Source organism: Gekko japonicus, unplaced genomic scaffold, assembly GCF_001447785.1.
Source record: "Gekko japonicus isolate JY-2015 unplaced genomic scaffold, Gekko_japonicus_V1.1 scaffold1974, whole genome shotgun sequence".
NCBI classification, from domain to species: domain Eukaryota; kingdom Metazoa; phylum Chordata; class Lepidosauria; order Squamata; family Gekkonidae; genus Gekko; species Gekko japonicus.
The window spans coordinates 94,651-108,482 of record NW_015163147.1 but is presented as its reverse complement, the minus strand read 5'-3'; the positions used below and the strand labels follow the sequence as shown (position 1 = coordinate 108,482).

Below are 13,832 nucleotides of genomic sequence, written 5' to 3'. Positions count from 1 at the left end.
AAGCTAAAAAGAACTTTCCTTTCTGCCATGGGTGATGAAGGAGAATGACTTCATGATGCAGAGGGCTAAATATTTGTTCTGAGGGTACCTAGTAGTAGTACAAGACCTTCCTGCCATTCATTCACATTTTTCTCAGAGCCCCTCACCACCATGAAGGTCAGGGGGCACTGCTGCCTCCATTACTCGTATCAAGCAAGGGCTCCTAGTTCAGAAGTCATACTCCTGGGATTACAAGAGGAATAGGAAATGGCAAATTCTAGGCAGCAGATTGTTTCTGTCCCGAAAAACATAGTGATGAAAATCCTGAGGTTGTCACCAAGAAGAAGAAAAGAACAAGAGATTGGATTTATACCCCGCCCTTCACTACCCAAAGGAGTCTCAGAGCAGCTTACAAACTCCTTTCCCTCCCCTTCCCCACAACAGACACCTTGTGAGGTAGGTGGGGCTGAGAAAGCTCTGACAGAAATGTCTCTTTTTCAAGAACAGCTGTGCCAGAACTGTGGCTTGCCCAAGGTCATCCAACAGCTGCAAGTGGAGGAGTGGGGAATCAAACCTGGTTCTCCCAGATTAGAGTCCGCGCACTTAACCACTACATCAAAATGAACTGTACATCAGTTTTAATTCTCAGATGCCATTAGGAACATAGAAACCCTGCTTTGTTTGATTTTATCATTGAAATTTCACATATTATTCTAGGTAGATAGTAGTTTTCTGTTACCATTGCTGCAAAATGAAGTTTTCAGTATAGATCTGAATCTCGGCAAGCTTTGTATACGTTTGTCATGGCTATATTTCCCATTCATTACAGGAAGAACTCTGAGGGAATATGCATGTCACTTCTGTAGCCCTGATAGATTGCCATATATGACATATGGACCAAATACAGCCCCCAATATCTTAGGTGCTTCCCACAGACTTTAGCTGGACTCCCAAGTGTCATAAAAAAAATTATAAAGTACATTTCTAGGCATACTGTTTTCTGAGATAAATGCATAAATATAAGAATTTTTTTTTAGAAAGAATCAGTAACAGCAAAGAAAATAATTAACTTTCCACATCAGTTCTTTTTCAAATTCTCATCATTTCTAAGCTTATATAGTTTTAAGGAGTGGATTTTGAATTTCAGCATTTGGATGATCCAAGAAATCTTCATCGTGGTCTCTCTGCAGTCCCACACATGGGTTGGGCGCCTGCACACGACCTTGATTGGCGAACCTTCTAGAGTTTGCCTCAGAAACCCTTTTTGGCAGGCTCTCTTCCCACCCTGGGGAGCAGGCCTGCACTGCACATGCCTGGAGCGGGGGAGAGAGCCGCCTCCCACTCAGTTCTTCTTCGACCACCTTCATGTTTACACCTCGCTAGCGTCACTCTTCAAAATTGCCTCAGCTGAGTACTTCTCTCCTGGTTTCTTCTCCTTATCCTTCTTATTTATTTTTATTCCTCCTGAAAAACAAAAAAAATCTTTTACTATTTTTCCTCATTTTCGTTTCTGTCCCCCCCCCCCTTGGCCGGGGAGGTATTTGTATGGGACACACAAAATTCTTTAAGACGTGTTGCTGTTGCCCAGCTAAACTTCCCTCCAATGACAGCCACGATCTTTGTTTGTTTTGTCTGGGTGAGTCTCACCAGGTTGACTCCTGTCCCCATTGCGCGAACTTTACTCAACAGGCCCATAGAAATAGGGCAGCCCGACTTAGAACGTCTCTTCTCAAGGAAGCTTTGCCTCCTACGATGTCCTCAGTCGCGTTCCAGTCTTCTGTTCCACCAAAACACTCCGACAATGCAAAATCCTTAAAGCATAAATCTAAAAAGCATGAAGACAAACAGTCGGCTAAGCCGAAATCGAAGCCCTCGACGTCAACTTCGGCTCCGAAGCTCAATCCTGTGGTGATCTCCGGTCTCTCGACATTGACTCCAGTAGTTTCTTCTGCAGCTCCACCACATAAGCCTAGTCTTCAGCCTCCTCCTCCTACCTTGTCTTCACCGTCAGGGCATATTCTACCTGGTCAGGGTTCCAAGTCTCCTGTCCAGCAGCCTTCCTCTCATCGTGCATCTCAGTCTCACTCCCGAGGCTCCCATATGCCTATCCACCCTTTGGATGACAGCGAGCATTTTCATGCAAATTTGATCCAGGTCAAGGTCCCACTATACTCGCAGACCACCCCATTATCATCACTCGCCTTCTCCATCGAGATCGGTGTCTGATTATAGATCCTGGTCTCCAGAAGTCCGGCACTGAAGAGCATATTACCCTCACTCTTACTCCAGGCCTTCTACTCCTCGCCGAGATCGTTATGACCGGTTTGGAAAAACTGACCGCTACGGAGGCCAGCCGACTTCATCCTACTCCAGGCATTCCCACTCGGTAGCCTCGGTCCATTCCCTGGGGCTTGATCGGCCTCCAGATGTATCGCTGTCTGCGGATGCCCCAAAGCGTTCTCCTTTAGAACCTCGGTATCATCCTACTGCGGGTGACAAAACACCTATTGATGTCTCCCAGCCACTTCGATCACCTTCTCTGGACTCGGTATCTGACCGTTCTGTGTCTGGTGATCTTGATCCTGATATCCTTCGTCTCGAGGACGAGGCCTGTCGTTCGGGTTCCATCTCTCCCACGGAAAGCCCGAAAGCCTATTTGGAGCTTATTACATGAATGGCTACAGCTCTTCAAGTACAAGGATCTATGGAAACTCCTGCAGTGACCGATGTCGTCCATAAGTTAGTCCAAGCGGATTTGCCACCTTTGACAATTCTCCCATTGCTTCCGGGCCACCTTTCGGTCCTCAAGGAGTCTTGGGACCATCCTGCCTCCGTCATTCCGTTATCAAGACATTATGATGGCCTTTACAAAATTCAAGAACCTTCGTGAAAATTCTTGGTTTCTCAGCCTCCGCTGAACTCAATGATAGTTCATTCCTCTTCTAAGTCCAAACAACCTGTTCGACAGTCCACTCCTCTCAACCGTGAGGGAAGGAAGATTGATGCTATTGCCAAGAAAACTTACTCCATCGCTTTCATGAACATTAGAATCAATACCTATCTGTCATACCTCTCCGCTTATGCCTTTAATGTCGCCACTGCCATTCGTCCAGTTCTTGAATTTGTCCCAGAGGAACATCGCCTCACTCTGTCTGCCGCCTTGTCCAAAATCTGTGCTATTTCCAAGCAACAGATCAACTCCATTCGTCATGCTATCACCTGCTCTTCTAAAGTCCTCGCTTCTTCCATCGCACTCCGCTGTCATGCCTGGCTCCACAGTTCTTCCCTGGAGACAGATGTCAAATTCAAAGTTGAGGATCTACCCTTTGATGGCAAAGGACGTTTTCATTCCACCATGGATGAGGCTCTGAAAGCTGTCGATGACAGCAGGAAACAAGCTCAAATCCTTGGAGTTTCTACTTCGACACCGAGGCCTCGATACCGTTCCTGGCCTTACTACAATAAGCATCAGCCTTCACCTGCTACTTCCTTGCAGTGGAGGAAGAAATCATATGACCCTCGTCCATCTCAATGGCCACGACAACAAGCCCCCAAGAAGCCCCAGCAGCCCAAGCAGTCCGTTTGACCACCTCCAGGGCCTGCCACTGCCTCCTTCATTCACCCCTCCCATTCGGACCCGACTCTTCCCCTTCTTTCCAACTTGAGAAGAAATTACCACCGAATCCTGGGTCCTTACCATCATATGGGTCGGGTACGCCATAGAGTTTGCTTCGCCCCCGATCCTTCCTCATTTTGTCGTCATGCCCTTGAATCCATCACTTCATCTAGAGGTTGATGCGCTTCTCCACAAGGGGGCCATCAAGATTGTTCTGGAGGCTTCTACTCCAAGTACTTCCTAGTCCCCAAATGGGACAGTGGATTGCGACCCATCATGGATCTTCAAGATCTCAACGAGTTTGTTTGCTGCCAGAAGTTTCGAATGGTCATTTTACAGTCCATTCTCCCTCTCCTCCCCAAGTCTGGGTGGCTGGCATTGATAGATCTTCAAGATGTCTATTTTCACGTTACCATTTGCCCTCAACATCGGAAATTCCTACGCTTCGCTATTGGAGGTGATCATTACCAATGCTGGAGCCTTCCGTTCGGCCTCTCTACAGTCCCCAGAGTCTTCACGAAAATGATGGCCATCGTTGCTGCCGAGCTGCACCATCGGAGGATTGTCCTTTACCCCTATATTGACGACTGGCTTCTCGTGGCTCCTACGGAGACTCAACTTCTCCACAACGTCCACTCTACTCTGGCCTTTCTCTGCACCTTAGGTCTCTGCATCAACCTGTCGAAGTCTGCACTCCAACCTGTTCAGTTTCTCCAATTCTTAGGGGCCCACTTCGATACCACCACTGAGACTGCCTTCCTGCCAGATTCCAGGGCTTGGGACATAATCACGCTGGTGTCCACCTTCACCACATGTCCCCAGCAATCCACTCAGTCAATCATGAGGCCCCTGGGCTACTTTGCATCCAATGTCTTTGTCGTACAGGACGCCAGGCTCAGAATGTGCCCCCTTCAACTCCTGTTCCTTTCTGTTTTTTGATCCTCAATTGAGTCTGTGGCACACGAAGCTCTCGATCCCAATGCACTTCTTCACCTCCCTGTCATGATGGTCTCTTCTGCAACATCTCCTCGCTGGTATGCCTTTTCGACATCCGACTCTGGAAATTTCTTTAACCACTGTTGCATCCCTTTGGGGTTGGGGAGCCCAGTGCGGGACGCTATCTGCCAAGGGAACTTGGTCCCCTCGAGAGTCCTCTCTCCGCATCAACCTCCTGGAGCTTCAAGCGGTACATCTCACCTTAAGGTCCTTCCTCCCGATCATACAAGGCAAGGTTGTCTGTGTTGCCTCCGACAACATCATGGCTGTTTTTTACATCAACAAGCAGGGCGGCACCACTTCTCTTTGCCTCTGCACAGCAGCGTGTGCCTTTGGAATTGGTGTCTTCATCATTCCATCATACTGTCCGCTGTCCACATCCTTGGCATTCAGAACATAGACACCGATCTTCTGAGCTGCTCAGTCCCACAAGACAACAAATGGTCCCTCCATCTCCAATATCTACGACCTTCGTGTCCCACTATGCACTTGACGTTCGAGCCCGACGGGATGCTGCATTTGGCCAGGCGGTGCTCCGATCTTTCTTCGCCTGATGCTTCTGCTTCTTCAGGTAGGACCTGTATATTGAAATCATACTGCTATGTCCTAACCTGTTTATTGTCTCTTCCAGCTGCCAGCTCCCTCCTCCACCTGGTTCAGCTCTTTTAATCACCCATATGTGGGACTGCACAGAGACCACGACGAAGATAAACAGGTTGCTTACCTGTAACTGATGATCTTTGAGTGGTCATCTGTGCAGTACCACAATCCCACCCAGCCTTCCCCACTGCTAGCATCTCCTGTTCACTTACCTTGAGTTGATGGGACTTACCTGAAGTGGTCGAAGGAACTGAGTGGGAGGCGGCTCTCTCCCCCACTCCAGGCATGTGCAGTGTGTGCCTGCTCCCCAGGGCAGGAAGAGAGCCCACCAAAAAAGGTTTCTGAGGCAAGCTCTAGAAGGTTCTCCAAATGAGGTCATGTGTGCGCAGATGACCACTTGAAGATTATCAGTTACAGGTAAGCAACCTGTTTTTGCTTGCCTTCACTAGTTCACAGCCTTAGCTACTACAGTGGGAATTTTCCCCATCCTCAGTGGTATGATACACAATACTGAAGCATATTTTAAGTTGGCCTTTTATATGTTTTCGTTGTGGCTTCAGCTGCTAATGAAATCACCCTGTATGTAATCAGGCTGCTTTAGTCAAATGTTGCTCCAGTAGTGTTCTCTGTTCTTCACTGCTTCTGATTTTCCTAGTCCTATTGGAGAAGTGTTCCGAGCACGACTCAGACAATTCCCATCTCTGGTGAACTGCTGTACTATTGACTGGTTTAATGAGTGGCCTGCAGAAGCCCTGCAGTCTGTGGCCTCTTCCTTCTTTCAAGATATTCCAGACCCTGAGGCCACCCCTGAAGTTATAGAAGGAATGGTAGGTTACTTTCTTACAACAAACATGAGTACATGTACAATCATGTTGCACAGCATGTGAACAAGGCAGGAAGCCATTTCAATAAATAAAATTTGTTAATAAAATAAAATTCAACAAATAAATTGGATTTTAATGAGAATAAATGTAAAGTTCTCCATTTAGGTAGGAAAAATAAAATACATAGTTATAAGATGGGGGAGACTTTTCTTGGCAGTAGTAGGTGGCGATAAAGATCTAGGGGTCTTAGTAGACCATACAGTGAACATGAGTCAGCAGTGTGATGCAGTAGCTAAAAAGGCAAATGAGATTTTGGACTGTATCAACGGAAGTATAGTGTCCAGATCACATGACATGAAGTGATGGTATCGCTTTACTCTGCTCTGATTAGACCTCTCCTAGAGTATTGTGTTCCGTTTTGAGCACCACAATTTAAGAAGGATATAGACAAGCTGGAATGTGTCCAGGTGAGGGCAACGAAGATGGTGAGGGGTCTGGAGACCAAGTCCTATGAGGAAAGGTTGAAGGAGCTGGGTATGTTTAGCCTGGAGAGGAGACAGCTCACAGGTGATATGATAATCATCTTCAAGTACTTGAAGGGCTATCATCTAGAGGATGGTGTGGAGTTGTTTTCTGTTGCCACAGAAGGTCGGACCAGAACCAACAGATTGAAATTAAATCAAAAGAGTTTTCAGCTAAACATTAGGAAGAACTTCCTGACAGAACGGTTCCTGATGGAACAGGCTTCTTTGGGAGGTGGTGGGCTCTCCTTCTTCAGAGGTTTTTAAACAGAGGCTAGACAGCCATCTGACAGCAATGCTGATTCTGTGAGCTTAGGCAGATCACCAGAAGGGAGGGCAGGAAGAGTTTCATCTCTGCTTAGTTCTTGTGGCATTTTCCTGGGTATGTAAGAAAGGGAACCGGGAGAGTTTTTGGTTGGTTTGGTTTTTGCCATTTTCCTGGCATGGAGTAAGGGTCACTGGGGGTGGGGGGAGGTATTTGTGAATTTCCTGCATTGTGCAGGGGGTTGGACTAGATGACCCCGGAAGTCCCATTCGACTCTATGATTCTATGAAGCTGCCAAATATAGTTCATTATTATAATCCAGTTTTTGGATTATTGGAATTTGAGATTAGAATCCAAATGATTAACATCAGAACTGTTAGCATTTGAAACAGTTGTCTCTACTCTGAGTCTTCTTCAGTTCAGTTCAGTTCTGAACTATCTGAATCACTTCTGGACATATTTTAACGTCTGTACATCTTGTGTAAAGTACATTTTGCGATCATGCTCTACCACCATCCTCAGTGTTAAGAAACTAACAGCTTCTGCTTTCTGCTCCTAACAGATTCAGACGTGTGTAGAAATCCATCAGAGTGTAGCACAGAAGTGCAAAGTGTATCTGGCAGAACTAGGAAGACATAATTATGTCACTCCAAAGAGCTACCTGGAGCTGCTCAGCATCTTCACCACCTTGATAGGGAAAAAGAAACAAGAGCTCAAAGTTGCCAAGACCAGAATGAAGAGTGGCTTAGACAAAGTGAGTTTCTTCAAAGCTTAAGGTTTCTATAACTTGTGTTGAACAATATATTCTTTAGAGTAATAGACACCCACATTGATCCCTACACCCAGTTTGGTGTAGTTATTCGGAACATGGACTCTACTCTGGGAGAACTGGGTTTGATTCCCCACTCCTCCACATGCAGCTGCTGGTGTGACCTTGGGTAAATGACAAGATCTTTCAGAGCTATTCTCTTAGGAGCAGTTTTTGAAAGAGCTCTCTCAGCCCCACCTACCTCACAGGGTGTCTGTTGTGGGGAAGGGAAGGGAAAAGAGATTATAAGCCGCTCTGAGACTCCTTCAGGTAGTGAAGGGTGGGGTATAAATCCAATCTCTTCTTTTTCTAAGGGAAATTCAGCCACATGACTCAGGAGGTACACACCACATGAAAAGTAGCTGTTAATCATGAGGCTTGGAACTACTGAAGCTGTCTGAACATGACAGTTATTGCTTCCTGTCCCTCCCCACCCCATACATTTGGGCTGGCAAGATTCAACTGTTCAGATGCAAAAATCACTGAAATTGTTTGTAAAAGCTATTGTCTAAAAGTATCCTAAGATCACAACCAATATTGTATTACAAAAGAGAAGATATTATATGTAAATCTTGCTACTGTAGTCATCAGGTTCTTGTTCCCCTTTGGGAAGCTTCCGAAACTTTGTTTCCACATAACATTCATACTGGTTTCTCTGTAATATTATCACGTTTATGGTAATACCAATGGCTAGAGCTTGGCCTTTAAACCTGTTAATGATTTGCCAGTTGATTAACCCTCTTGTTTTTAAGTACCAGTTGAAAATAAACATGGCCATAACTCAACAAATATGCCATTTTATGAATATTTCAAAAAAGATAAGCATTTGTGGTAATTAAATAAAATGGCCAGTTCCTTTGAAATAGGAAATAGGAAAACCCTTCTCTGTCAGTAGCGGAAGTAAACTGGATTATTTCAATCACACCACTTTTGTGTAAATGTGATGTCACTGGTTATCATTATTCTGCCCAGGCAGATATCATCAGCAACTATATTCATTGTTTCCCTTACACATTCAAGTATGTGTATAAGACAAAGACAAAGGTAGCTGGGGAGACCCTTTCCATCTACTGCATTCAGTGCCTCATGGGCTTTCTCTGTTCTCTGTATGAAAATAATATTGCACTGTACTTATATGAAGTTGGGGCTTTAAGAAATGAATTGTTACCCTGCATATTTTTTAAAAATGTAAACGAATGTTCAAGCATTTATTGCTTCTCTCTTGGAGAGATGCTGCAGATAATAAATGCCTTGCACAATGTTCACACATGGAGAAGTGCAGTGATACCAAGGAAAAACAAAGCAAACATTTGACTACAGAAAAAAAATAGTTCACTCTAAAATGTGAAATACTTTTGAGTGTGGGCAATACATTCTGACCCATGTTATGTAAATACATAACAGTCATTTTGCTGGGAGCATTAAGCCCTGTCTTCATACTCTCCCTCTCAAAAATTCTTAGCTCTGCCTAAATTGTCCCTGATATTTTTTCTAATTCTGATTTTTTCTAAAAACCTGAGGATTTTTACAAAGTAAACAGGCACACATTCTCTGGAAACATACAGCCAATTCTAGCTAAGGGGTTTCAATGAACAACTGTTGCAGAGATTGTGGCAGGAGTTCATTGTGCTCTTTACTGAAGATGGTCATAATAGGATGAATCTTGCTTTTTTCCCCTCCCTTCTAGCTTTTGAGAACAGCAGAAGATGTAGCAAAAATGCAGGAAGAGCTAGAATTAGCACGCCCCCTGCTGGCAGAGGCTGCCAAGGACACACTGGTGACCATGGAGCAGATAGAGGTATGCACCCTCTCTTCAGAAATTGCTTTAGAAAGCAGTGAAGTAGCCGAACAAGATAATTAGAGTTAAGGCTGCTGTTTCATTTGGTTAGCCTTACATTGCTCCTATATGGCAGTTTTTTCACTTATGATGAAGAGAGACTGAGACAGCCAATTTTGAATAGCATAAGAATGACCAGAAGTCATCATTCCTTCTCACTTGGAAAGGGTGGCCTTTCTTCCACTGCCAAAACACTGCCTTGGACAAAGGTAGGGTTGTGGCTTGCATATTAGACTAGGACTGGGGAGACCCAGGTTCAAATCTTCACTCTGGCATAATGCTCATTGGATGACCTTGGGACAGTCACACACTGTCTTAGCCTAACTTACCTCACATGGTTATTACAAGGGGGGAATGGAGTGGAGAACTGCATACAGCACCCAGAATTCCTCTAGCTAAAAAACTGCAATATATAAAGAAACTGTGAATAACGTACAGTTCTGGACATTCTCTTTTCATTGGACATGCTCCTGGTCGTATATCAGTAGTATATTCTGACAGTGTCATAACACAGCTAGTGTTTATTATTTATGTATTTTTTTAAAGTACCCCAGGGTACACTTTTATTTATGTATTTTATTAGATTTATATACTGCCCTCCACAATGGGCTCAGGACAGTGTGCAGCAGTTAAATAATACAATTAAAATAGTATTAAAATAACAATTTACACATAAAATATCATAAAATACCATATAACTATAAAGGTTGTCAGATGACCTATCAGAATCAGGCCACTGATGGACAATTGGCCAGAGAAAGCTAGGGCCAGAGAAGCTGGGGGGGAGGGGGGCGTCTGCTGCCTCAACCAAATGCCCAGCGGAACTGCAATAAGTCCCGCAGGGCCCTGATCTCACACAGGAGCTCATTCCACCAGGCAGGGTCAAGGTCGAGGCTAGCCGGACGTCCCTGGGGCCGGGAACCACTAACAGATGTTGATTTGTGGACCTCAGTGCCTGCCGGGGCTCATATGGGGAAAGGCGGTCTCGTAGGTATGCTGGCCCCTGGCCGCATAGGGCTTTAAAGGTAAGTACCAGCACCTTGAAACGGATCTAGAATTCAATAGGCAGCCAGTGCGGTTCATGCAGCACTGGGTGGATATGAGCCTGCACAGGTGTTGCCGTCAACACCCTCGCTGCCGTATTCTGCACTAGCTGCAACTTCCGGAGCAGAGTCAAGGGCAGCCCCATGTAGAGAGAGTTACAATAATCCAGTCTGGAAGTGACAATTGCATGGGTCACTGTAGCTAAGTCTCGGGGAGTAAGATACGGGACTGTCTGATCTGCCTCAAATAGAAAAAGGCAGACCTGGCAGTGGTGGTGACCTGGGCCTCCATAGAGAGGGAGGTATCCAGGCACCAATGGAACCCCATCAAAGTTTGGGAGCCTGATCCCCTGACCCAGTCCCCCACTACTCAGGTACAGGATCTCCATCTTAGACAGATTTAACTTCAGTTGGCTCTGTCGTAACCATCTAGCCAGGGCCTGTAACGCCTCATCAAGATGTCCTGGGGCCATGTCCGGGCAGCCGTCCATCAGTAGATAGAGCTGGGTGTCATCCGCATACTGGTGACAACCCAGCCCATATCTCCGGATAATCTGGGTGAGGGGGTACATATAGATATTAAACAGCATGGGGGAGAGGATCGCTCCTTGCGGAACACCACATTCTAGTGGGTGCCGCTGGGATAACTCCCCCCCCCCAAGTGCTACCCTCTGTCCCCAACCCTGAAGGAAGGAGGCTAGCCATTGCAAGACAAGCCGCCGTATTCTAGCATCGGCGAGGCAGTGGGTTAACACCTCATAGTCAACCATATCGAACGCTGCCGATAGGTCAAGAAGAATCAGCAGTGCCTAACCGCCTCAATCCAAATGTCTCTAGAGATCATCCACCAGGGTGACCAGCACTGTCTCTGTCCCATGGGCGGCAAAAGCCAGACTGGAAGGGGTCCAGGACCTTAGCCTCATCCAAGAACACCTGAAGTTATCACTCTGTAAAGGTAAAGGTTCCCTTGCTTGAAAGCCAGTCGAATCCGACTCTAGGGTTGTGGTGCTCATCTCCGTTTCAAAGCCGAAGAGCCAGCACTGTCCAAAGACATTTCCATGGTCATGTGGCTGGCATGACTAAACACCAAGGCGCACGGAACGTTGTTACCTTCCCACCAAAGTGGTACCTATTTATCTACTTGCAATTTCTTGCTTTCGAACTGCTAGGTTGGCAGGAGCTGAAACTAGAGATGGGAGCTCACTCCGTCTCTCTGTCACTCTGTAGCAGTATACTTACTAACTTTTTTTAAAAAGCTGGCAAAAAGACAACTAGTATGGGGGGGGACTACTAGGGATGGGAGAACTCAGGGGGAGGGGGTAAGGAGGTCCAAAAATCTAAATGTTCACAGCTACACAGTGACCAAACCTGATCTAAGTAAAAAAAAAAATCAGGACGGAAAAAATGCTATACAGGGTGGGGGAGCATGGAGCAAAACCTCCACCTGGAATCAATGTAAGTCTATAATTTTCCTAGCTGTGGGGAAGAAAAGTTTGAATTCAGGTTAAGTGACCACTACTATCCCGACTTTGAGCTTTTATTAACACCATATCTCTTCCTCCTGTCAACGAAGACACATTCAGAGTCAAGGAGACTGATGTTCATAGGTTGTTTAAATATCTGCTTGAATCTTGTTGAGTCAGAATTTAATTCTATTCTTGCTCATACCCCCTGGGCACTACTATTGACACACACTAATGAACTAACCTGTTCAGAGAATGATGCATGAAGCAAGAATGGCATCTAGCCACTTCACACACACTGAGCTGGAGCCAAAGAATGGATATTTTTTTCCCGTCTCCCCCTTCATGCTGCTACAAAGAGGGGTAAATTTATGCAGGAAAAACCCGACACCTGTGGAACTGTTCTGTGCAATTTTGTTGATGTATGCTTGGAAATCTGCTGCCTGTCACAGCTTCCTCCCAGGTGTGCATTCAACAAACAGTCTTATATGTTTGCCTGGGTACAAAGCTTCCCAGTACAGCAGCTTAAGGGGGGGGGGGGAGCGACACACAGAGCTAGTAGACTAATGTTCAAAACAGAGAGACTGGGAGTAAGGAAAGTTTAATCAAACTTCAGTTACAAATCAGTAGGTATAGATTCTACCATGGAATCCAAGGCAGGCTTCAGTTACAAATCAGTAGGTATAGATTCTGCCATGGATTTTGGCAATGCAGAAAGGGTGCTTCTATCCAGGTTCTCTCAGGATTATGACCATTCCTTGTGGGGCTACAGGTGGACACAGCTGTGGCAGAGGAGACCCGAAATGCCGTGCAGGCAGAGGAAGTGAAAGCCAAAGTGAAAGCTCAGACGGCTCAGGCAATTGCAGACGATGCCCAGAAGGACCTGGCAGAAGCCCTCCCTGCTCTGGATGCTGCCCTGGCCAGCTTACGGAATCTCAACAAAAATGATGTTACTGAGGTAATGAAAGGGAGAGCAGCTCTGCACTTTGCAACAGAGGCATCGGTGTCTATTGTGAGATGAAACATCAGTGAGACAAGGCAAACGTTCCAGTTTCTTTTAGAAGTAGTTTGGCCTTAACAACCTTATAGCAAACGGCTTTATAGCAATGCTTACCCGTGACACCATTTCACTTAGAAGGGGGTTTCAAAGCAGTCATTCCTGGACTGTTAAGTCATCAAAATGCTTGCGACCGGGTAAAAGCATTTTGATAGTCACTTAATCCAACCAAATGACGTTAGCAGACCAGAGGAGTGCTGTACGCCTATGCCTTGCTGTATAAGAATGATGCTGGGCTGCTACTTCTTGCTTATGGCACTTAACAAGTACTGACTGGGCAGTCTTCATGGTTTACCAGGGCACCAGTATTTTCAGCATAGGCAATATTTAACAAGGTACAGCTACTTTGGGCTGATTTTATAGTACCCAGAAATGATCATTATGTGACTATTTTTACTGGGCACATGAAGGGATGCAATGGATTGATCCACACATCCACGTGCTTCCAAACCTTCGTGTCAGGTTCAACTAACCATACCACTGGAAAGTAGCCTCATCTGTGTTGTCAGGTGCCAGCAACACACCAGAAGGCATGTCTTGATGGGTTCAAATGTGTGGGTTTACATGAAGTCCACACTCATAGTGCAGCTAAGTTGTGACAAGGATGTCTGTTTTTCACATGCACTTAACAGTGAGTCAGTTTAGCTCAGCTGTGTTCCTTGGCAGCAACACATTTTAGAAACTGAAAATCATGCACATAGACTGACTACCGGAGTCACAGCCAAATCTCCTTTAAATTTGCCTGTCCATTTAGATTTGTAAGATTACATATGAAACGTCTTCAAAAATTCTCCTGCTATAAAAAGTTACTGTGCCCATCTCC

The 13,832-nt window shown here is 45.6% G+C and overlaps 1 protein-coding gene across 1 annotated transcript in view; it reads left to right on the top strand.

Annotated features, from left to right (window-relative positions):
- The window catches only part of DNAH1 (dynein, axonemal, heavy chain 1), a 204,482-nt gene that overhangs the window by 149,262 nt on the left and 41,388 nt on the right, over positions 1 to 13,832 (top strand). Inside the window, exons 52-55 of the mRNA XM_015407009.1 lie at positions 5,847 to 6,018; positions 7,364 to 7,555; positions 9,297 to 9,407; positions 12,725 to 12,910. Coding sequence (XP_015262495.1) covers positions 5,847 to 6,018; positions 7,364 to 7,555; positions 9,297 to 9,407; positions 12,725 to 12,910 — 661 coding nt within the window. The remainder of the gene's footprint in view (positions 1 to 5,846; positions 6,019 to 7,363; positions 7,556 to 9,296; positions 9,408 to 12,724; positions 12,911 to 13,832) is intronic.